This window comes from Monodelphis domestica, chromosome 3 (genome assembly GCF_027887165.1).
Source record: "Monodelphis domestica isolate mMonDom1 chromosome 3, mMonDom1.pri, whole genome shotgun sequence".
Taxonomy (NCBI): Eukaryota; Metazoa; Chordata; class Mammalia; order Didelphimorphia; family Didelphidae; genus Monodelphis; species Monodelphis domestica.
In genome coordinates, this window is record NC_077229.1 from 73,215,473 (window position 1) to 73,240,939 (window position 25,467).

General features: G+C 48.0%; 1 protein-coding gene across 1 annotated transcript; it reads right to left on the reverse strand.

The window, feature by feature from the left end:
- Positions 1 to 18,873: 18,873 nt before the first annotated feature.
- JUND (JunD proto-oncogene, AP-1 transcription factor subunit) lies at positions 18,874 to 21,529 on the reverse strand. The gene has a single exon (XM_007507887.3). It carries the CDS (start codon positions 21,113 to 21,115, stop codon positions 19,913 to 19,915), a length of 1,203 nt encoding a protein of 400 aa, XP_007507949.2. The 5' UTR covers positions 21,116 to 21,529; the 3' UTR covers positions 18,874 to 19,912.
- Positions 21,530 to 25,467: the final 3,938 nt, after the last annotated feature.

The following is a 25,467-nucleotide window of genomic DNA, read 5'->3' on the forward strand; positions in this document are numbered from 1 at the left end:
CAGGTTCCAGCCAATCCCAAGTCCTGCCAACCTGCCTTCCCATTTCAAAGCAACCAGAGAAGTTTGGAGGAATGAATGGAGGAAAGGGAAGAAGCGTTTATTAAGCATCCCCTAGATGCCAGGCACTGTGCTGTGCCCTTGACAAAGGGGCTCAAAACCAGGGTGGAAGTCTCGGTAATCGGGAGGGTAGTTAAAATGTCTGATTGGTAGAAAAGGGAGTTGGGGAACCCTGGGCGATGGAGAACTGGGGAAAAGAGAAGTAGGGACCTCTGGGTGACAGAGAACTGGGGAAAAGAGAAGTGGGGACCTCTGGATGATAGAGAACTGGGGAAAAGAGAATTGGGGACCTCAGGGTGATAGAAAACTGGGGAAAAGAGAATTGGGGACCTCTGGGTGATGGAGAACTAGGGAAAAGAGAATTGGGGACCTCTGGGTGATAGAGAACTGGGGAAAAGAGAAGTGGGGAACTCTGGGTGATGGAGAAATGGGGAAAAGAGAAGTGGAGACCTCTAGGTGATAGAGAACTGGGGAAAAGAGAATTGGGGACCTCTGGGTGATAGAGAACTGGGGAAAAGAGAAGTGGGGACCTCTGGGTGATGGAGAACTAGGGAAAAGAGAATTGGGGACCTCTGGGTGATAGAGAACTGGGGAAAAGAGAAATGGAGACCTCTGGGTGATGGAGAACTAGGGAAAAGAGAAGTGGGGACCTCTGGGTGATAGAGAACTGAGGAAAAGAGAATTGGGGACCTCTGGGTGATGGAGAACTAGGGAAAAGAGAATTGGGGACCTCTGGGTGATAGAGAACTGGGGAAAAGAGAATTGGGGACCTCTGGGTGATGGAGAACTAGGGAAAAGAGAAGTGGGGGACCTCTGGATGATAGAGAACTGGGGAAAAGAGAAGTGGGGACCTCTGGGTGATAGAGAACTGGGGAAAAGAGAAGTGGGGACATCTGGGTGATGGAGAACTGGGGAAAAGAGAATTGGGGACCTCTGGATGATAGAGAACTGGGGAAAAGAGAAATGGAGACCTCTGGGTGATAGAGAACTGGGGAAAAGAGAAATGGAGACCTCTGGGTGATAGAGAACTGGGGAAAAGAGAATTGGGGACCTCTGGGTGATGGAGAACTGCCCCCCATCCCCCAAGCAACAGAAGAGACCATAACCGTTACCCCTGAGATGGCAGCTGGGATCCTTGAGTTGGGAGAGCTGAGGATGATGACTATTTTGGAATGATGGTAGGATTGGGGGGAGGGAAGTATCACAGATCACCAGATCTCACAGTGGAATGGAACATCAAAGATCATCTAGTTCACCCTGAAATGAACAAAACTCCTCTCTAAAACAACCCAGTCTCTTTCTAAACATCTAAATATCTCGAGGAATAAGAAACACACTGCCTCATTAAAAAAAAAAAAGCCACCTTTCCTTCTCTTACTGAGAGTGGCAGAAGAGTGGCAAGGTATAGGTTATTGGGGTGAAGTGACTCATTCAGGGTCACACAGCTAGGGAAAGTCTAGAACCACATTTGAACCCAGGACCTTCTGTCTCTAGGCCTGACTTTCCATCCACTGAGCCACCCAGCTGCCCCCTGTCTTAGAATCAGTTGCTTTATATCTAATTTCCATCAGACTGCTTTCCAGGTTTCCTAGCAGTTTTTCTCAAATAGTGAATTCTTGCCCCATTAAAATTGGGATCTTTGGGTTTATAAAACAGTATACTGTGTTCCTTTGTTACTCTATACCTAATCTCTTCCACTGATCAACGTTTTTATGTTTAAGCCACAACAAATCATTTCAATGATTCTTTCTTCGTAGTATTGTTTGAGATCTGTTACTAAATGGCCCCCTTATTTTTTCACTTTATTATTTCCTTCGAAATTGTTGGTGTTTCATTCCTCCAGATGTTTTATTTTTTTATTCATATATTAATTTTATTTTATTGATTTAGAATATTTTTTCATGGTTACATGATTCATGTTCTTTCTCTCCCGTAGCCAACATGCAATTTCACTGGGTTTTACATGTGTCCTTGATCAGAGCCTGTTTCCATATTATCGATGTTTGCACCAGGGTGATCATTCAGAGTCTGCATCCCCAATCATATCCCCATCGACCCATGTGATCAAGCAGTTGTTTTTCTTCTTTTAGTTCTTTGCCTCCTCCAGATGAGTTTTAGAGTGTCCTTTGTTTTCTTATATTTTGTAAATAGCTTATGTCATAGTGTAATTCATTCTTTAAATGTTTAACAAAATTCACTTATAAATCCATATAGCCTTATAGTTTTTCTCCCCTTGGGTGCTCATGGTTTGTTTTATTTTTGTCTGATGCTGGTCTATTTAATCTATTTCTTCTGAAAATTTGAGTACTTTATATTCTTGTAAATATTTATCCATTTCACCGTAAATTGGTTTTATTGGTATATAATTAGGCAAAATTATTTTGGATAGTTTCCTATATTTTCTCTTCATTTATTGTGAATGTACTTTTTAAAAAAATCAGACTATATCTTTTCTTTATATGAAAGTAACTCCTAGTTTTATTTTGCTTTTAATTTAAAATTTATTTTTCTTTGACTTTTTAGAATTTTTATTTTAGTGTTTAGTTGGGGGGTTTGATTCTGCTGCTTTTCTAGCAGTGGCATGTCTGGTTCATTGACCTGTTCTTTCATTGATGAAAGTGTTTAGATATTTACATTTTCTCCAAAGATTATTTCAGCTGAATCTCATACTACTTTATCTTATTATTGTCATTTTGGATGAAATTTCTATTATTTCTATGAATTGTTATTTGATTCACCAATTCTTTAGGTTTAAATTATTTATTCTCTAATTATTTAAAAAAATGTATAACCCTTACCTTCCATCTTGGAATTAATACTATATATTGGTTCTTAGGCAGAAGAGTGGTAAGGGCTAGGTAATGGAGATTAAATGACTTGTCTAGGGTCACACAGCTAGAAAGTATCTGAGGTCAGATTTGAACCTAGGACCTCCCAATCTCTAGGCCTGGCTATTAATCCACTGAGCCACCCATCTGCCCCCTCTAATTAGTTTTTAATTCTTCAAAGGCTCTCCATTAAATTTAATTTTCTTGCATTATTGAATTATTGCTTCTTTTCTGAATTTGTGTATTTTTATGCCTCCGTATATGATCTTTTACAAAGGTGCTATGTATGGCAAATAAATAAATAAATAAATGTCGTTTTTCATCCAGTAATTGACTGAGACCTATCTTCTCTAATTTTTCTAAAGTTCTATTCATGTATGTGGAGGGAGTAATATCTTTAATTCTGGCCCCCAAGCAAGTTAGATTAATTTTTCCTTTAAAAGTATTGAAACTAGGGGCAGCTAAGTGACTCAGTAGACTCAGAATCAGGCCTAGAGATGGGAGATGACTAGTAAATTCCTTTTTTGTTAACTGTTGAATGGCCTATGAGTGTGTCATTTCATCCTAATATTGAATATAAGCCAAAAGGAGAAAGGCCTGAATTTATTCTTGGCTCTATATCATTTTCCAAACTTTCTTCTCCTTTATGTGGCAGTTTCCAAGTCTTGTGTGATCTTGACTTTGGCTTTTTGGTACCTGAATGCTTTCATTTGGATTCTTGCAGGATTTTCCTTTGATCTGGATGCTCTCAATTTTGTTACATCATTGGTAGTTTTCATTTTAGAGTTTCTCTCAAAAAGTAACTACCTGCTTAAAATAAATAATATGGAAATAGATATCAAGTGATAACATTTGTACAACCCATTGGAATTGCTTGTTGGCTCTGGGAGTGGGGGAGAGAGAAAATGAATCATGGAATCATGGAAAAAGACTTAAAAATTAAAATAAAGAAAGTAAAAGTGTGATACTTTCTATTTTCACTTTTCCCTAAAGTGCTACGAGATCTTGGTAGTTTTCACTTATGAATTCTTGAAATATGGTATGCAACTTTTTTTGCAAGATTTTCAGATAATTGAATTATTCTTAGATGATCTTTTTGACTTATTTTCTAGATCAGTTGTTTTTGATAATATATATTTTTTCTGGGAAGGAAATATATGATTTATCACTGGTTTATATGAGTATAATTTGGATTTTTAAAAGATTACTCAAAAAATGGATAATATGATAGTATGGGAGGGGGAGCTGGATGGCTCAGTGGATTGAGAGCCAGGCCTAGAGACAGGAGGTCCTAGGTCAAATCTGGCCTCAGACACTTCCCAGCTGTGTGACCCTGGGCAAGTCACTTGACCTCCATTGCCTAGCCCTTACCGCTCTTCTGCCTCTTGGAACCAACATACAGTACTGATTCCAAGATAGAAGGTACGGGTTTAAAAAATAAAAAAAAGAATAATATGGAAATAGGTACCAAGTGATAACACATGTATAACCCAGTGCAATTGTTGTCAGCTCCAGGAGTGGGGAGGGAAGAGTCCAGGAGGTAGAGAAAATGGATCATGTAAACATGGAAAAATATTTTCAAATAAATGATTTTTTAAATAAATAAAAATAAATTTTCTTATGGGAATTTTTCAGTCCATTGATTATGTTTGAATGTTTCTTGTCTCCTGGAGTCATTGTTTTCTGTTTGGCTCATTCTCATTTTCAGGGAGTTAAATTCTTGAGAAAAGTTTGTCACTATTTCTTCCTTTTTTAAATTATTTTTTATTTTTTTTAAACCCTTTCCTTCCATCTTGGAGTCAATACTGTGTATTGGCTCCAAGGCAGAAGAGTGGTAAGGACTAGGCAATGGGGGTCAAGTGACTTGCCCAGGGTCACACAGCTGGGAAGTGTCTGAGGCCAGATTTGAACCTAGGACCTCCCATCTCTAGGCCTGGCTCTCAATCCACTGAGCTACTCAGCTGCTCCCCTTCCTTTAAAAAAAAAAAAAAAAGTAGAATTTATTCCCAGGTATCTCAGTCTCTCCCTCTACCATAGAAAGTATATATATATATATATATATGTGTGTGTATATATATATATAAAATCTTTCAGGCTGCTATTTATCAGTTCATTCTCTGGAGGTGGACATTCACAAGCTTTTCTTCAAATATGACTTCTAAAGCTATATATAATGTTCTTTTGGTTCTATTTGCTCACTCTTCATTATTTCACATAGATCTTTCCACATTTTTAAAAAATTAACCTGCTCATTGTTTCTTACAGTGCAGTAGTATTCTATGACAATCCTATTCCACAATTAGTTTAGCCATTCCCCAATCGATACACATCCAACATCCCCTTGATTTCCACACTGTTTATTCTATTACTGATTCTCCTTGTCATTTTTTCCTTCCTAGCAATTTTTTTAAGCCCTTACTGTCAGTCTCAGAATCAATACTATGGATTGGCTCCAAGGCAGAAGAGTGATAAGGGCTAGGCGATGGGGGTTAGGTGACTTGCCCAGGGTCACATAGCTGGGAAGTGTCTGAGGTCAGATTTGAACCCAGGACCAGGTCCTATCTCTAGGCCTAGCTCTCAATCCACTGAGCCACCCAGCTGCCCCCTTTCCTAGAAATTCTATATTATATCACTTATTTCCTTTCTTCCGGGCACTGTTGTAGACTTTATCACCAGAACATTCTTTTCTTTGAGGTTCTACTTATTGTGGAGTTACTCTCTGTGCTTAGACTTTGGACTTTTCTCAGTCCAAGCTATTTCTTCATCTTGCTTGACATTTTCTTCTGTTTACTCAAATCTTTAGCCTGTTTCTAGCTAGAAGACATTTACTTCTGCTAAACTCCCCCCCTCCATTCCTGTATGAGTGGGGAGACCCTGACTGACCCCCAGCTTGATAGCTGACCAGACCCCTCTTTTCCAGGAATAGTCTGCTGTGATTCAGGCCAGGCTGCCTGAAAGCTGGTCTTGCCCCTTGCCAGTCCTTGGGTCGTCACCCTGTACTGGGTGCTGGTCTGGCTCTGGCTCTTACAGACTGAATCCTTGGGTCATCTCTGGGCATTGCTCCGGTTCTGAGATGACCAAGTAGGTAACATGCATTTATTAAACACTTACCAAGTGCCAGGAACTATGCTAAGCACTGAGGATATAAATATAGGCTGTGACAAAAATGAAAGCTATTCCCTCCCCTCAAGGGGCTTACATTCTAATGGCAGAAGACCGCACACAAAAGAGAAATGAGCTTGATCACATGGGTCGATGGGGATATGACTGGGGATGCAGACTCTAAGTGATCGCCTTAGTGCAAATAGCAATAATATGGAAATAGATCTTGATCAATGACATGTGTAAAACCCAATGGAACTGCTCGTTGGTTATTGGAGGGGTGTAAGAGGAGGGGAGGGAAAGAATATGATTCATGTAACCATGGAAAAGTATTCTAAATTAATTAAATAAATTCTTTTTCAAAATAATGAAATAGAAATGAGAAGTGGGGAATGGGAATATTGGGAAGGGAGGATGTGTGGAATGGACCCATATGGAGGTAGAATGGAAATGTCTGGAGAATCAAAAGTAAATCCTGGAGGGGAACAAAAGATGGCTAGTCTGGGCACTTCTCCAAAATAGAATAGTGGGATTAGAGCCAAGATGGTGGAGTAGCAGCAGCAAAAAGAAAATAGAATAGCAACAGGGAATTTTTTAAAAAATTCTTTTTAATTAATTGTTTTATTGATAACCCTACACACACACACACACACACACACACACACATACATGAAAGGCTTTATTTTGACTTTCCATGGGGGTTTTCCTTTTGCTCAACTCTGAAAGTTATCTTGAGGTGCTTTTTGCAGTCAGTAGATGACTTCCAAATGATGGTACAAATATGGTAAGTCTGGAGTTTTGGAGACCTGAAAAAATCTTTTTCTTCTAATTCAGATAAGCCAGATCTGAACTCATGAGGTCCCTAGATTTACATCGTAGAGTCTTAGGATGTTCTCATGAAAGGTTGACATATTTGTGCAATTCTGGGTATGTTGGGCTCTGGCCTGGCCTTGTCTCTCATCATGGAGGAGGAGAACCTCAGGCTACCCTAAAATGAGCCTGATTCCTGATCCAGCCCTCTCTCCTACAACAGATGACATCCTTGGGGTACTCAGTGCTAGATATTATTCCTATAGTATAGGAGGTTCCTTGGTCACCCTACATTGGACCCAATCACTGTTCTGGCCCTAATCATGTCTCCTACCGTGAATTCAATCTCTAAGTCATCTTCCCCAGAGCCATTGTTCTAGTCTTCTCTCCTGCCATGGCTGGAGATGAGGTTCTTGGGTCATCCTTCACTGTGCCTGATAATTGCTCTATCTCTCTCCTGCTATAAACTCATCTGGAACAAGCTAGTTTCAACTTGAGGTGCTAAAGATGGAGTTCCCATAAGTATAAACAGGAAAAATAAAAGTTCTAATTTGCATATCATTTGCATTTTTTGTTGTCAGTTGTTTTTTAGTTGTGTACAACTTTTTCATGATTATTTTTGAAGTTTTTTGGCAAAGACACTGGAGGGGTTTGCCATTTCCTTCTCAAAATCACTTTATAGGTGAGGAAACTGAGGTAGACAGTGTAAAGATAATTTTAGGGTTGTGACTTAAAATCTAGATTTAATTGGTCGCCAAGGGAAATCTCAAATAAAATACCCAAGTCAGTCTGGAAATTTATGGTAATTTAATTAATAGAGAGGGGAAATTTTTAAGGAAAAGGAGGGAAGAGGATATAGGATTTCTCCTGCCTGGCCTGTGCCAGGTGGAGTTTAAAATCCCCGCCTCTAGGTCTCTGAAGATGAGAGGCTTCTAAGAAGATAAAGTTGGAAAGTAAAGGAGGAAAACACAGCCAGAAACTCACCACCAAACCGAACAATAGCTTGTAGCCATGCTAAGATGCTGAAAGACCCAGCACACTGCCACCAGCCACTCTCCACCACCAGAAAGGTCCAGGAGAGAGAAAGTGACCCAAATATATAGATCTTTCACCCTTGTGTCTCCTCTAAATTTTCACATCTACCAATCAAATCAAAGGCTTTTCTCCAGGACAGCCCATACTTTTAGTTCTCATCTTCTTTTGATTAGATTGTATCTTTAGAGTTACTTAACACTTCTTTGTTAAATTCACCTTTTGCTAGTTACTTGACCTTTTTGTGATTAATTTAGCCTTTATAGTTACTTAACACCTTTTGTATTAAGATCTTAAAATAGACAGCTTAAAGTTCTAACTTCACTTAAGGTAAGAGTTAAGTACCTTCATTGTTCAATCAGGAGATTACAATATTATCTTCCCCTAAAGTATGGTCTAAGTAGGGTGGAATAATTTAGAGTTCACAACAGGATCAAGTGTCTTGCCCAGAGTTATAAAGCTAGGAAGTTTCTGAGGTCATATATGAACTCAGAAATTTTAGTCTTCCTGACTCCAGGCAAAGTGCTCTATCCACTGTGTCACTAGCTGCCATATTTGGAAATATAGATAAGTAAACACAGGTATCCCTTCCATATCATGGGAGTTAGGATGTGGCACCCCACAATCTAGAAAAATGTAAAAATGTTTTGGCCTTCCCTTAAGACCAGAGAAGAAGTCTGAATTTTTGTCTTTTCTGGAGTATTTATAGAAAAATAAATTGTGTATATTTGTGGTATTAAAAGATAAAATGTGAGGGGCAGCTGGGTGGCTCAGTGGCTTGAGAGCAAGGCTCAGAGATAGGAGGTCCTAGGTTCAAATCTGGCCTCAGACACTTCCCAGCTTTGTGACCTTGGACAAGTCACTTAACGCTCATTGCCTAGCCCTTACCACTCTTCTGCCTTGGAACTAATACATAGTATTGATTCCAAGATAGAAGGTAATGGTTATTTTTTAAAAATAGATAAAATGTGTTGATATTATGGGATACTATACATATATTTTATGCATTTCTGAGTTTCTAAACTTTTTCTGTGTTGTCTTCAGGCCTTTATGTGTCATCTGTGACTTCTGCAAAACTCCTTGAAAATTCCCATTTAATTTCTTATGCTATACTCGCATTATATGGAAACCATGATGGGGAAAGTTGGATTGTGGAAGGGATACCTGTAAAGAATTTCTTAAGTGTTTACTCTGTGCCAGGCACTGTGCTGAGTACTGGGAATAGTAAATTGAGCAAGAAAAGACTGTCACCACCTTAACAAGTTGAGAAGGAAACAAAAAATGAGAGAGTAAAGGAGGAGTATGAGTTCAGAGGAAGATGGAAAAGCTCAAAGAGTCAGGAGTGGAACTGGAAGAGAAGTGAGCAGGGATGGCCTAGGCACTTCTTAAAATGGTGGTCCCAAGCCAGAACTTGCCCATCAGATATGGGGGCCAAGGAGGCAAAGATGGATGAGAAGCCTGCTAGCTCCAGAGGCAGAAAGGTCCAGAGATTCAGAAGCAGAGCTTAGAGAGACAACGGCTGCTCCTTCTCTGTCTCCTTTTCTGGATCCTCCAGCTCATGTCTTCTAACCATACCCTAGACCTCTTCTCTTCTACTTCTATATGACTCCACTTGGAGGTGGCATTGTGTCCCATGGATTTAGTTACTTAGTTATTTAGTCATCTGTTGATGATTCTCAAATTCTTTCTTACCTCAATCTTTCGGCCAGTCTTCAGTCTCCAATCTCCCAACTACCTTTCAGATATCTTGAACTGGATGCCCGATGGCCATTTGAAACTCCTGAACTCATTGTCTTTCCTCCAAAGACTCCCTACCTCTTACTTCCCTTATTATGCTAGAAGGCACCGCCATCCTTCCATTCCATCAGGCTCACAATCTGAGACTTCTCGCTATAGAGCTGCCCCCAACTAGAGTGATTCTCCTAAAGCACAAATCTGATCATATCACCTCTCAAACTCTAGTCACTCCCTATCTTTCCAGAGGATCAACTACAAAATGGTCTGCTTAATGGTCAAAGCCTTCCTAACCTAGTTCCCTCCTACCTTTCCAGTCTTCTTCCAAATAAACTTTGTTATAATAAAAAAGTTTCTTGGTAATTTGGTGGGCATGGCACTGAAGTAAATTAATTTCAGTAGGCTGGTCATTATTTTTTATGATGTTAACTCATCCTACCCATCAACAACTAATGTTTTCCCAATTATTTAGATCTAGTTTTAATTGTGTAGAAAGGGTTTTGTAGTTGTGCTCATATAATTCCTGTGTTTGTCTTGGCAAATAGATTCTTAAATATTTTATATTGTCTAGGGCGATTTTGAATGGAATTTCTCTTTCTAACTTTTTTCTAATTCAATAAAAAAAAGTTTCTTGGTAGTTTGATAGGCATGGCACTGAAGTAAATTAATTTGGGTGGGATTGGCATTTTTATGATGTTAGCTCGTCCTACCCATGAACAACTAATGCTTTCCCAATTATTTAGGTCTAGTTTTAATTGTGTGGAAAGTGTTTTGTAGTTGTGTTCATATAATTCCTAAATATTTTATATTGTCTAGGGTGATTTTGAATGGAATTTCTCTTTCTAACTCTTGCTGCTGAGTTTTGTTGGAAATAATAGAAATGCTGATGATTTATGTGGGTCTTTCCAGTCTTCTTATATCTTACTCCTGACACTTACTCTTCAGTCCAGTGACACTGACCTCCTGACTGCTCCATGAACATGTCACTCTCTCTTAGCTTTGAACATTTCTTTCTGGCTGTCCTCCATGCTTGGAATTCTCTCCTTCCTCTGCTCTGACTCCTGACCTTTCCCCAATCCCATAAGTCCCAAACAAATCCCATCTTCTGATAGGGCTAGAGACAGAAGATCCTGGATTCAAATGTGACCTAAGACACTTCCTAGCTGTGTGACCCTGGGCAAGTCAGTTCACCTCCATTACCTAGCCCTTACCAGCAACTCTGCCTTGGAACCAATACACAATACTAAATCTAAGAGGGAAGGAAAGAGTTTTTTTAAAACTCTTCTATCTTCTAAAAATCTTCTATAAGAAGCCTTTCCCAACCTCTCAATTTCAGTTTCAAATTTCCTATTTGTCTTCTTTAAAGCTTGCCCTGTATTTATTTGTTTGCAGGTTGTCTCCTCCATTGGATCATAAGCTCCATGTGGGCAGGGGGTGTCTTTTGGCTCTTTTTTTCCATTCTCTATGCTTGGCACATAGTAGGCACTTCCTAAATGTTCTTGAGTAATCGCTGAAACTCAAGATCGCTTCTCCTAACATTGTGTGATGGGTTCCGTCTTATTACACCCATTCAGGTAACCAGCGGTCATCCAGGAAAAGAGCCTCACACCTATCACCCAGCTGATCAGAACTCGTCTCTAGGATGCTTTAAGGTACAGAAAGGTCCCCACAGCAGCCTTTGCTGCAAGATAGAAACCAGAGGCTCAGGATGATGAATGGATGGGTCAAGGAATGGGACCAAAGCAGAGAAGACCTAGGGGAAGCACAATCACTGATGAGAATCAGGGATTAGACTTGTTCTGCTTGGCCTCACGGGGCAAAACTGGGTTCATCTGGCAGGGCTGCTGGGGAAAAACTTCCCTAACAATTAGAGTTCTGCAAAAGGATATGTTGGAGGTGAAGTGGATGAAAGTGCCATCTTCCTGGGTTCAAATCTGGGCTCAGACACTTACCAGCTGTGGGACCTTAGGCAAGTCACTTCCCTCTGTTTGCCTCCCTTTCCTCATCCATGAAATGAGCCATAGAAGGAAATGGCAAACCACTCCAGTATCTCTGCCAAGAAAACCCCAAAATAGGGTCGAGAAGAGCTGGACGGGGTTGAAAAATGACTAAACAACAAGAGGGGGAAATGGGACTGCCTTGGAAGGGAATAGGCTCTGTTCCCTAGAAGTCCTCCATCCAGTGCTGGCTGACCTTGCTCAATACGTGTTGGGGTTGTTCCAAGGGGGGTTCTTATTCACGGAAGGGTCCCTGTTCCCCTCCAGCTCTGAGGTTCTTTGATTTTGTGAGCTCGTCTCTGATTATACGACCAGAACATGTCAGAGACCTAAGGGCTGGGCTGGACTGGGCTAGGCTCTGCAGAGATGGTTCCCTGTGAGTTCAGCCATCTGCATGGGTGGAGAATTGGAGCCCTCCCTGCTTCAGCCTCTCTGGGCCTCTTCTCTCCACCCACCACCCCCCATACCAGTGTGGAGCCCAGGGATCAGTGGGAGCTGGGGATGGGTGGAGATGGCCGAGGTCCAGCTCTGAGTCACTTCCCTGGCCCTGAGCACCGATGACACTGGTTCTGGCACAGAAACTACCCTCTGCACCTCCCTCCCCGCATCTTCTAGTCTTCTTTGTGGCTTTGGACAAGGGAGAGGTGGTGTCCTACCAATTCCCATTGCAACTAGGGCAGGGGAGGGCATGCCTTGCCCTTCAGCATTGCCTAGGGCTTTAGTCTCCTCTCTCAGGTAGGTCAGGGGCACTGCCAGAGCCCACTCGGAAAGCAGAGGATCACAGGCTAGAAGTCCAACAGAACTTGGGAGGATTTGGGGTTCCACCATTCCATTTTATGGATGGGAAAACTGAGATCCAGGATTAGAAAAGGGCACTGCCAGAGTCACACAATAAGGCAATATGGGTCTGTATTTGGAGAGGACTTGAGTTCAAATTCTGACTCTGCTACTCATTTGCCTGTGTTTTATTCTATGTGAGTCCCTGCTGCTCTCTGGGTCTCTATTTCCCCACATGTAATATGAGGACTAAATGGTCTCCCCTAGGACCTTTAGCTGGGATTTGAACCCTTCTTCCCTGCTTTCTAACTCGGGTCTCTTTTCTACTCCCCCTCGTGCCGCCTTCTCTCTGCCAGCAGGAGGAGCTCCAATGCTAGCTCATAAGATGGTGGTAAGGTGATGGAGGTGAAAGTTGCCTGAGTGTGGTGTTGGGCAAGTCCCTTTGCCTCTAAGTCCGAGTCTTTCTTTCTTTCCTTTTTAATATGATTTTTATTTATTTTTTAAAAATATTTTTCCATGATTACATGATTCGTGTTCTCTCCCTCCCTTTTCCTAAAGCTGACAAGCAATTCCACTGGGTTATACCTGTATTTTCTGAGTCTCAGTTTCTTGACTTGCAAAATGGGGATAAGAATCCCCAAACTATTTACCTCCCATTGTTGTGAATACATACCAGACTTTGCTGCCTTCTAGCCAGGAGCTCTCGAACCCTGGAGATGCTTCTGCCTCCGTGGCTCCCTCAAGCAATGGGTGAATCCCTGCCTGGGACCATCTGCAACCTGCTTAGCCAGTGCCTCCAGCACCACCACCCCGGTGACCCGGAGAGTGGTGAGGACAGTGGAGAGTGGATTTACGACAGGCGTGGGATGAATGCCCTGTGGAACACCGTCTCCTGACTGGAGCCCAAGGTTCTGCTGTGGTTCTGCCATTGTTATCCTATGTGATCTTTGGGCAAATCTCTCTCTCCCTCCTCCCCCTCTCCCTTCTCCCTCCCTCCCTCTCTCTTTGTCTCTGTCTCTGTCTCTCCCTCTCCCCCTCCCTTTCCCCCTCTCTCTGTCCCTCTCTCTCCTTCCCTCCTCCCCCTCTTCCTTCTCCCTCCCTCTCCCTTTGTCCCTGTCTCTCTCTCCCTCCTCTCTCTCCCTCCCTCCTCCCCCTCACCCTTCTCCCTCCCTCCCTCCCTCTCTCTTTGTCTCTGTCTCTGTCTCTCCCTCTCCCCCTCCCTCTCTCCCTCTCCCTCCCTCTGTCTGTCTGTCTCTCTCCCTCCCTCCTCCCCTTCTCCCTTCTCCCTCCCTCTCCCTCTCCTTGGTCTCTGTCTCTCTCTCCCTCCTCTCTCTCTCCCTCCCTCCCCCCTCTCCCTTCTCCCTCCCTCCCTCTCTCTTTGTCTCTCTCCCTCTCCTCCCTCCTCCCCCTCTCCCTCTTCCTCTCTCTCTCTCTTTGTCTCTGTCTCTCCCTCTCCCCCTCCCTCCCTCTCTCCCTCCCTCCCTCTCTCTCTCTCCCTTCTTTCTCCCTCTCCCTCCCTCTCTCTCTCCCTTCTTTCTCCCTCTCCCTCCCTCTCTCTCTCTCCCTTCTCTCTCCCTCTCTCTCCCTCTCTGTCCCTCTCTCTCCCTCCCTCCTCCCCCTCCCTCCCTCCCTCTCTGTCTGTCTCTCTCCCTCCCTCCTCCCCTTCTCCCTTCTCCCTCCCTCTCCTTCTCTTTGGTCTCTGTCTCTCTCTCCCTCCTCTCTCTCTCCCTCCCTCCCCCCTCTCCCTTCTCCCTCCCTCCCTCTCTCTTTGTCTCTCTCCCTCTCCTCCCTCCTCCCCCTCTCCCTCTCCCTCTCTCTTTGTCTCTGCTCTCCCTCTCTCCCTCCCTCCCTCTCTCCCTCCCTCCCCCTCTCTCTTCCTTCTCTCTCCCTCTCCCTCCCTCTCTCTCTGTCCCTCTCTCTCCCTCCCTCCTCCCCCTCCCTCTCTCTCTCTCCTCTCTCTCCCTTCTCTCTCCCTCTCCCTCCCTCTCTCTCTCTCCCTCTCCCTCCCTCCCTCTCTCTCCCTTCTTTCTCCCTCTCCCTCCCTCTCTCTCCCTTCTCTCCCTCTCTGTCCCTCTCTCTCCCTCCCTCCTCCCCCTCCCTCACTCCCTCTCCCTCTCTCTCTCTCTCTCTCTCCCTCTCTCTCTCTCCCTCTCCCTCTCTCTCTCTCCATTCTCTCTCCCTCTCCCTCCCTCCCTCTCTGTCCCTCTCTCTCCCTCCTCCTCCCCCTCCCTCCCTCCCTCTCTCTCTCTCTCTCTCTCCCTTCTCTCTCCCTCTCCCTCCCTCTCTCCCTCCTTCTCTCTCCCTCTCCCTCCCTCTCTCTCTCTCCCTTCTCTTTCCCTCTCTCCCCCTCCCTCCCTCCCTCTCTCTCTCTCTCTTTCTCTTAAATAAATGAATTGGATCTTGAAGGTCACCTCTACTTCTAACAGTCAGTAAGAAAGCATCTCAGAAACTATCATTTCACCAACTCTATTAAGTGGCAGGATCATCAATTTCTAGCTGGAAGGAAGCCTAGTGATTGATTCCAAAGCCTTCATTTTAGAGGTGAGGAAACTGAGGCTGAGAGCGTTAAGAGACTTGCCGGGGATTACCCAGTTAGCAAATGTCTGGAGGTAGGACTGAAGTGCAGATCCTCCAGCTGTCACACCATGGTTACATGAGAGGTTCCTGTTTTCCCAGTAACTCCTATCTTGAGGATCAATTTTTAACCTATCTGTGTAGGGAAAGGCAGGGGTATGCTTGGAGCCAATGTGAACCAGTTGAGCCCACTGTTAAATTTTCAGTACTGGGCAATTTAGTTGGCACAGTGGATAAAGCACAAGGCCTAGCCCCAGGAGAACCTGGGTTCAAATGTGACCTCAGACACTTCCTAGCCACCTTACTCTGGGCAAGTCATTTAACACTGTTTGCCTAGCCCTTATCCTTCAGTCTCAGAATTGTTATTAAGACAGAAAATGAAGGTTAAAAATTTTTTCAGCATTAGCATTTATGCTCCAGAAATGAACAAACACTATATATCAGGGCTTGATTTATTCTTTTGTTGATTGTCTAGACATAAGAATGTGATGGAGAAAATGTTAATAATGCAAATTAAATTTACAAGTGTGCCATGGAGGAAGGGAGGGAGAGAATTTGGAACTCAATTTTTTTTTATGCTAAAAATGTTTTTTACATGTGATTGGGAAAAATTAAATATTAAAAGAAAAAGAATAAAAATTTAAATGTGCTGGACATTTTCCCTCCCCTTCTTTGTTGGTTTTTAAACATTTACCAATACATCACCAGAAAAGACCCAGATGACATGTGAGGGTTTAGCCAGAGGGTGCACGGAGAAGGGCATTGGGGTTTAGGAAAAGGAGCCTTTTCTAGATCCTTGAAATCACCCAATCAGTGATATTAGTGAAGAAAGAATAATAGTTTATGTTCTTTTCACATCCAGAGTGATTCAAGGTTTGCAAAGCATCCTACATACATTACTTGATTGGACTCTCACAACCTCTTCCTGGGGTAGATGCTATCCTTATCCCCATTTTGCAAATGAGGAAGCTGAGATGGGTTTAAGTAACTCATCCAGGTTCAGACAGTTCCTACGTTTCTAGGGTCAGAATAGACTGACTCTTCTTTCTAGCCCCAAGTCCCAGTCTCTATCCACTACCATATCCCCTTCCCACATCTGTCTTCAGTGACAACTTCAGCCCTCCAGCTGACATCCACCCAGTTTAGTCTGTTCTCCACAGAGGAAACTGACCTGACTGAGAAATTAAGGTAATCTGGGGCAGTAGAAAGAATGCAGGACTGGGAGTCTGCAGCATACATTCAAATTTTAGCCCCACTCCTAAGAAACGCTCCCAGCTCTCCCACTTACTAGCTCTGTCACCTAGGTCCGATCCCTTCTAAATCTGACCTTCTCATGATGCTATGACCGTATTCTATCTTCAAGCTCATTTCTGATTCTGTGACCCCAGAACCTGGTACAGAGTAAGATCTTGAGAAATACTTGCTGAGGGATTGAAATGGCAATAGTAGATAGAGTTCTGGACTTGGAGACAGGAAGCCCTGAATTCAAATCCTGCCTCTGACATTTATTATAGAATACGTCTTTTATAGCAATTTAATTATTTATTATATAAATTATGTATTACACTCTCTTATATAAATTCTTATCACATAAATATTCAATTAACTTTTATTGATTTATACATATTTAATAATTTAATTTTAAAAATTAAATTGTTATTATGTAAACCTTCCCTCATCTAAAAATTGGGATATATAAGTACCTGCTTCTTAGGGTCATGATGATCAAATGAGATAATATAAAGGATATGAAAGACCTTTTTTTCACTACATCTTTTTTTGTTTTGCCATTTTCTTTTTCTTTTTTAAACCCTTACCTTCCTTCTCAGAATCAATACTGTGTATTGGTTCTAAGGCAGAAGAGTGGTAAGGGCTAGGCAATGGGGGTCAAGTGACTTTCCCAGGGTCACATAGCTAGGAAGTGTTTAAGGGCACATTTGAACCCAGGTCCTCCTGTCTCCTGGCCCAGCTCTCTCTCCACTGTGCCACCGAGCTGCCCCAGTATTGCAGATCTTAAGGAGCTATAAAAATGTTTACTATTAAGAACATTCTAGACTAAGCTACACTAGGACAGGAGCCAGATAGCACCCATTTTGAAACTGCCCTCAGTGTGTTCTAGAACCCAGAGAGGTGAATATTCAGTGTTTGCTGAATGGTAAACTAGTGAGTATGACTGAATGAACACTTACTATTCTTTAGGGGTCAGCATTTTTTTAAACCATTGCTCTCTGTCTTAGTAACAAAGACAGAAGAGCAAGTTAAGTGACTTGGCCTGGGTCACACAGCTACAAAGTTTCTGAGACCAGATTTGAACCCAGTTCCTCCCAATTCCTGGCCAGGCTCTCTAACCATTGTGCCACCAAGCTTCCCCTGGGTTAAAATGTAGCATTAACCAAGCCAGTTGTTGCTCCCTGGACAACATCACTGAGGACTATAAAGCTAGTAACCCTAGCTTTTATTTCCCTACTCCCTCACACCTGGTAGTAGCTGTTTGACCCTGGACATGTCCACTTACCCTCTCCAAAACATTTTCCTGATGAGGAAAATGAGGCTAATACTTCTACTCTCTACCCATCCCTCATGATAGCAGCACATGTCCTGAGAGCACTGACACCCAGCCAGGCCTGCTGTAAACGTTCTCCCCCTTCCCTTCGGCCTCTTGGAATCTCTGATTTTCTTCGGTCATCTTTTCCATGAAGCCTTCCCCCCAGGTTTGAGTGTCCTCTCTCCCCAAAGCTACCTTGCATTCAATTTGTACAGATTCTGACTCCGCTCTGTGTGTGCCGTCTCATTGTTCCCTACCCAGCCTTTCTAGGGTGCCAAGCCTTGTGTTAAGAGAACCAACCTCACCACCACCAGGGGAGGATGCTGGTGTCCCCAGAAGATTAACAGGCCCAGAAGGTAGTCTCTAGAACCCAGGGACGTTTTTCTATGGAGGGTTAATGTGCAGGGCCAAGCGTGGATGGATCAGGCTGCCCTTCTGGGAGTAGAGCAGAATCCCCCAAAGGAAGGACCGTGTATACTTCCTCCTTCCCAGGGCTCGTCAGAAGGAAGCCTCTAATGGGTTTTCTTCAATGTCACTGTTAGGCTAAGTTTCCCCTCGGTGACGTCGGCAGATCCCTTTCTCCATTGTCAGTTTCCCCATTTGTAATTGAGAAGTTCTAACTAGATCATCCCTCAGGTTTCTTCCGGCCCTAAACTCTGCTTTTTCAGGGCTTGAAGCCCAAGTGCCATACCCATGTAAGCTAGTATCATCTTCGCTTTGGGGCTGCAGCGAGGAGGTGGAGATGGTCCCTGGGACGTGACAGAAAAGCCCAATTTGATGGCCAAGTAACAGTCACAGTAACTGCGTTGGTGGAATTTCGCTTCCTTTCTAAACCCACTGTTAAGGGGCAAGAGTCTACTACAGCCTTTGAGAAAGGAAGAAACCCGACTCTGCAGCCCACCCCCAGCCCTGAGTTACAAGGCCCCCCCAGGAAACCCACACTCCGGGAGGGCTGGGTGTCCCGGCCCTAAGTTTCCGGGTTCTATAATTGCGTGCAGGGCTCTGCCAATCAGCAGGCTGCCTGCCAGGGGCCCAGCAGGCCGGTCGGCATGCCTAGGCCTCTACTCGCCACCCCATCCCCCACCAAAGGGGCTGGGGGTGGGGGTGGTCCGCCAGAAGCCGCAGCCCCCAGCGCTTTATGTCAGAGGGTGCACTTTCCCAGACCTGCCTTCAGCCAGAGGCACTATTCTCTCTCCCAGGGCTCTCGGAACGAATCCTGAGCCCCAAGAATTCTGGGGCTCCAATTTCCCCGGGAAAGCTAGAGCGGGTCAGGCAGCAGCAACAGCAGCTGCCCGGCCCCTAGGAGCCCCTGGGCCTGAGGAGGGAGGAGAGAGGGGTAGGGGCTGTGTGCCGGGATCAGAGGGGAGGGGCTCCAGGCCCCTCCCCCAAGGGGAGAAGAAGCAGGCGGAGCCTAAGCTCGTGGTAACAATACTTTACTGAACAGAAGGTCAGAGTACAGTATTACATACTGGAATGTGGAGTAATAGCAAAAGGGGGGAGGGGGAAAATGGAGGTGGGGCTTTTCTTTAAAAAAAAAACCCACCCACCACGTTGTTCCCAGTATAAACATAAATAGGGCAATTCGAACACTTCAAACAAACAAAAAATAGCTTGAAATTCTGTAAATGTCACATTTACACTTTGTACAAAGAGGGCGGGTGGGAGACGCGGGTTTGTGCAAACCGAACACACGATAGGGATGGGGAGAAGGGGTGTAGAAAAAGGGACGGACGGACTGACGGACAGACTAGACGGCAGCGGCCCTAGCCGCTCTCGGGGCTTGTAAACAGGGGGCAGGGAGCCCCCCAGCAGCGAGCTCCCGGGGACAGGGGGTCGGTCTTCTGCGCTCGGGCCTCCCAGGCTGGGAGCTAGTCTAGCCCCGGTGCGCGCCACAGCTTCTCTCAGGTGGGGTCTCCAACCCCCAGTCCAGGCTCCCTAAGTTTGACCCCTCCTCTTCCCCGTTTCCTGGCAAGGCCCAGGAGCGCCGCCCAGAGTCCACCGTAGTCAGCCCGGAGGCCACTGTGGAGTGGGTCAAGGAGGAAGCCTGAAGCGCTGGTGGTGGGAGCAACGGGGATCCGGGCTGTGTGCTCGAGGGCTGCTAGAATGGGGGGAAAGGGGAGGATCCTCTCATAAGGCATGCGCCCTAAGGACTCGTTCTAGCCCCGAGCCAGGCGCCCGGGGTCAGTCATGGGGTCCTGGCCCAAGAGGTGAGAGGGTGGTCAAATAGAGGGGTCGGCCAGGCATGCGCCCTGTCCCAAGGGAGGCGCCTGGGCTCTGTCGGAGAGTCTGGGTCCTGGCCTCCGAGGGTCAGGGGGAAGAGGAGCAGCCGAGCATGCGCCCTGAGGGAGAAGCAGTCCCGAGCCGGACGCCCGAGCTCCGTCAGTCAAAGAGTGGGTGGCCCCGGGACCCCAGTTCCGGACCCCGGGTCTCCAGGCAGTTTAGGCTCTCGGCCCCCCTCAGTACGCGGGCACCTGGTGCTGGGGCAGGAGCTGGCAGCCGCTGTTGACGTGACTGAGCACCTTCTGCTTGAGCTGCGCCACCTGTTCGCGGAGAAGGTTGGCCGTGGACGCCAGCTCTGTGTTCTGGCTCTTCAGGCTCTTCACCTTCTCCTCGAGCCGCGAGATCCGCTCCAGCTTCCGCTTGCGGCACTTGGAGGCTGCTATGCGGTTCCGCAGCCGCTTGCGCTCCGCCTTGATGCGCTCCTGGGTGTCCATGTCAATGGGCGACAGCGGTGGGCTCTCGCCGAAGCTGGGCACATCGGGCACGATTTGCGGCTCGTCCTTGAGCGCCTGGAGCCGGGGGTGCGGCTGGGGAGGGCCCGGGCCGGGCCCAGGTCCCAGGCCGGCGGGGGGTGGCGGGTAAGGCACCGTCTCCGTGCTGTAGTTGACCGTGGTGCCGCCCAGTGCGCTCGCCGAGCCCGTGTAGCTGCTCAGGTTAGCATAGACTGGCGGCTCAGGCTGCGCCAGGGACGCAGCAGCCGCGGGCCCGGCGCTCAGCTCCACGCCCGCCCCGCCTGGTGTGGGCGCACAGCCTCCTGCTGCCCCGGTCGGCCCTCCAGCTCCGGCTGGCCCCGCGCCTGCCCCGCCGCCACCGCCGCCGCCAGCGCCGCTCAGCTGGTTCTGCTTGTGCAGGTCCTCCAGGGCCTTGACGAAGCCCTCGGCGAACTCCTGCTCCTCGCTGGCCGCCACCTTGGGGTAGAGGAACTGGCTGCTGGTGGGGGTCGTGGTCACCAGCCCGTTGGACTGGATGATCAGGCGCTCCAGCTCCGGGGACGCCAGCTTCAGCAGGCCCAGGTCCGGAGACGTGAGTAGCCCTTCGTTGGCGGCCGGGGCTCCAGCCCCTGCGCCCGCTCCAGCGCCGCTGCCGCCCCCGCCGCCGCCGCCGTCCCCGCGCAGGTGGTGGGCGCCGTGGGGCGGCGGCGGCGGGGCGGCCTTCAGGGTGGCCACCACCTGATCATTGAGGTTCAGGGTGAGGCCGTCCTTCTTCATCATGCTGCCTCCGCCGCCGCCGGCGAAGGGAGTCGCGGCCGGGGGGAAGAGGCGGCCAGAGGAGGCGAAGCCGCCGCCGCCGCCGCCACCGCCGCCGCCGCCGCTAGTGCTGGTGCTGCTGCCGCCGCTCAAGCTGCTTAACACATCATCATGGTAGAAGGGTGTTTCCATTCTCCACCTCCTCCCCCGCAGCGGCCCCGGGGAGGAGGGAGAGGAGGGGGAAGGGGCGGGCCGATCGGGAGGAGGAGAGGCGGTCCTGGGGGGAGGGACAGGGGCGGAGGAAGCGGGCGGGGGGTGCGCTGCTGCTTCCCCCCCGAGGGGGAGGGGGCTGGGGGACGAAGCGATCAATCGGCTCCCCCACCCCGGGACACGCTCACTCGTAGCGGCTGCGCTCTAGTCGCTTCCACCCCTCCCCGGATTTGGACGCGCTGCTCGGTGGGGATCGCGGCTGACGACCCTCCCCACGGTCCGCGCGCGCGCGCGCGCGTCGTTCTTAGCCTTTTTTCCCCTGTCCCCGCCTATGCCCACCCCCCACCTCTTCGGCTGCTTGAGTTCGGGAGGCCGTTGCCCGCGCAGCCCCCAGTTCCAGCATCTTATACCCTCGGCCAGCCACGATGAGCTCACTTCGCCCGCTCCCCATTGGATGCAGATGACGTCTCCCCCAGGCCCCCCCTCATTTACATAGGAGGCAGGGCAGCTGGCCACCCCCCCTCCCTCGCGGCCTCTCTCTCCAACCTCTTAGACCCCCCCATTCTCCCCCCCAGCTCCAGTTGTCCCGGAGACGCTCTGTAAACTGCACAACAGCGCGGGGACTTGTGGGTTGATGTCATGGGGGCGGGGCCCCCCGGGGAGGGGGGAGGGAGAGAAGGGGGGTACGGTCACGTGGTATTTTCTGGAGCAGAGCTGGCCTCGGCCCCAAAGCACGTCAGGCCCTATTTATAGGCACAAAGGGAGTCGCTCCAAGCTGGACCCCAGAGCCCCTCCTCGGGCTGCCTCCGAGACCGCCCCCACCGCCACCCACTGCACGTCACCCTTGGGGCACCCCACCCGCAGTGGCGTGATATCCCCTGGCAGCTCTCAAGTCTATCCTGAGCCAGCCACGTCTGGGTGCCCCCCCCCCTATATACACACCTTCCTGGGCTCCCATCCAGCCTTCCCCAAGGCTGTACCCCTCGTTGGCCCCATCATCGCTTGGACAGGAGGCTGTGGGTGGGACCCACGGGGCCCTTAGCCCCACTGCCTTAGCTCAGAAGTTCTTAAACTGGGATTCAGACCCTACGAAGGTTCTGGGGTGGGGAAAGAATTAGATTTTTCTTTTCATTAATCTCTAGCTAAAATGTAGCTAGAAAATGGGCAGTAAGCATTATTGGGAGACGGTCCACAGACAGAGACTGGTCAAAGGGCTTCCCGACCAGAACAGTGACATCCCAGGCCTATCCGGACACCCCCCAAGCCGAGCAGCCCCAGAGCCCACTGTTAGGGCTGCCCCACACTCTGGGCCCCCGAAATGCCAGAGGAGCCTCCCAGATGAGGCCACATCTCGGCAGCTGGTTATTATTATGCTGTTATTATTATCATCATTATTATGGTTGCAGCCAGTGGGAGGTGAGAGGAGCCACCCCTCAGCCGGAGGGGAGAACCAGGGCGGAGGTTGGGGTACTGGGAAAAGGCTTTACCCCTTGGCCCTTGGGGCCACCTCCGCTGGGCTCCTACCAGGCCCAGGAACCGAAACCAGAGACACTAGCCCTGTGGGAGAAAGCCAGGCTCAGGGGGAGCTCCGAGGAGCCCTCCGGCTAGCCAGGTGGAGCCCAGGGCCTGGCATGGAAAGCAGACGCTGCCCAGCCCCCTCCAGCCGGCTGCAGCCCCAAAGAGCCCCTGGCTCCCCTTGGGGCCCCGGGCCACAGAGGCTGGCCGCTGGGGGTGGGAGGTGGGGCTGGGGGTACCCAGAGACGTCTCCACCGAGGGGCTGCAGGCCGCCTCAGCCCCCACCCCACCCCCACCCTTGGCCCCAGCCCCAGCCCTGAGGGCCAAACCCATCTGGATCCTGGCAGCTGGCACCAGGCTGGGACACTGTGAACTCAAGGGGGTGGGGAGCTGCTGTCCTCCCTCCCCCCACGGCATGGGGCTCCGGCCTGCCAGGCCTCCCCACCCTCTGGTGGTGAAGGAGAAAGGTCTGGAAATTTCCCTGCTCAGGGGGAGGTGAGGGAGGCTCCCAGGGGGAAGTGGAGGTGGGGAGCGCTGCGGGCTGGAAAGCGTTAACTTAAAGAGCAGAAATCAAACCCACTGGGGGAACTTGAAAAGCTCTTTCCTCTACCGTTTCCAAAGCACCACTCCAAACACTCTCCCAGGCCCACCCCCCCAGCACTGCCCCGACCCACCTAGCAGGGCGAATCCGCAACACAGCACACCCCTGGGCAGGTTTGGGGGGGAGGAGGGCCAGAGAGGAGCCTGGGGGGGGGGTGGAGCACCCAGTTGGGAGGTTAGCCCCAGCTCAGGCACTATCCGGCCTCTCTGGGTCTCAGTTTCCTCTTCTGTCCATTTAGAAAGGCAGACTAGGTAGGTCCCTTCCAGCTTCCTGGCTGGGATAAGGGGCAGAGGCATGGGAGCCCAGGACAGAAGAGACTGGGGTGCAATTGCGAGGTTAGGAGATTCTGGGGGGGTCTGGGAGCCTGGGCTTCTCTAGTTAAGAGGTTCAGGGTCCAAGAGCTGGGGGAAGGGGAGGAGAGGCAGGGAAGGAGTGAGAGATGCAAGGCAAATCTGAGGAGTGTAAAGGCAGGCAGATCCTTGGGGCTGGGGTGATAGTAGAGACCCCTAAAGGGCAGGTCCGACCACTCCTCTTTCCCCTAGACCCTCTCTGAGGGGGGACCACAGAGAGGCCCCCCAGGAGATCCCAAGTTCTGAAGCAGGACCTTGGAACTGAGGGAGGATCTTGAAGCTTCCAGGCTAATTTCTGGGATTCATTTCAATGAAAAAAAAAAGAATTCAATGGCAAAAAGAAAGAACTCAGACTCGGGGTTCAGAAAACTCCCAGCTAGAACGCTAACCACCCATGTGACCTTGGGCAAGTTCTTTCCCCAACTCTTGGCCTCAGTTTTCATATCTATGAAATGAGAGGGTTGGACTCGATTTCTCAGGCTCCTCCCAGCTCTGAATCTGATGATCCCTAGTGCTGGTTTCCAGCCTCTCCGGTCCCAAAGGGGCAGCCTGAAGCTCTGGGAGCTAGTCGAAGCCGTAGAGAACAATCCCCACCCTTTCCCCTTCCTCTTCCCTCCCCCACCCCTTCCCCCTTGCCAAATGGGGCCACGACCATAAGACCAGACAGGGAGGGGTTAAAGCTTCCCAATTAGAGGCTCAATTTAGAAATGAGGTTTAACTAGTTTGGGAATCAAGCTCAGGAGGGTGGGTGGTTTTCCCCCTCTGGATTGGAAGGAGCAGAGGGCCTCTGGGGGTGTTTTTTGGTATGGTTGGGTATTGGCTCTGCTTCTGACCCTGGCAGAGTTTGCATGTCTGACTCTGTGAGTTTTTGTATCTGTGGATAGCTGGCATCTCGGTTATGTTGATGCATTTGGGGTGTGTGGTTGTGTGTACCTGTGTCTGTGAGTGTAGGCCTTGGGTGATTGTCTTGGGTTTTAGTCAGTTGGACCGGAGAATTTATAAAGTCCAACCCCCTCATTTTACAGATGAGGAAACTGAGGCCCAGAGACCAGGTAACACTTAAAATCACCCAAGTAGGGAATGATGGGGACTTGGAGCTTAGAGTATTAGAAGGATTGAATAAACTGGAATCTAACCTCCTACTTACACTTAACTGGCTAGTGATAAATGACTTTTGATAAATCCCATATTTTCAGGCCTCTATTAAAAAAAGTAATAGTAATACCTATAATACTCTCTCTTTCCTTCTCCCTCTCTCTCTCCCTCCCTCCTTTCCTTTCTCCCTCCCTCCCTCTTTTTCTTTCCTTCTTTCTTTCCTTCCTTCTTTCTTTCTTTTTCTCTCCCTATTTTTCTTTCTGTTTCTTTTTGTCTCTCTTTCTCTTTTCATTCTTTCTTTCTTTCCTTCCTCCTCTCTCTCTCTCTCTCTCTCTCTCTCTCTCTCTCTCTCTCTCTCTCTCTCTCTCTCTCTCTCTCTCTCCCCCCATTGTATGAAATAAATGAAATAATACATAAAATGCTTTTTAAGCCTTAGATGTGGCTCAGTGAAAAAAAGATGAGCTCTGGAGTCAGACAGATCCAGTCCTGTGTGACCTAGGCAAGTCATTTCACCTTAGTGCCTCCATCTGACGGATGGGAAATGTTGGGACCCTTCAGTTCTAAGTCTGTGATTGTGTATCCTTCACAGATGTCAGCTGGTATTATTGTGGTTTTTATTGCCCCCCCACATTTTGCGTGGGATATACGCCTGGCAGCTTGGGTAGCCTCTGTGTGTTTGCTGATGTGTATCTGGCTGTGGTCCTGTCTGGGTGTCTGTGTCCCTGCATCTTTTCCCCAAGGGGAAGGGCACCAGGAGGGCCTGGGGAGAAGCA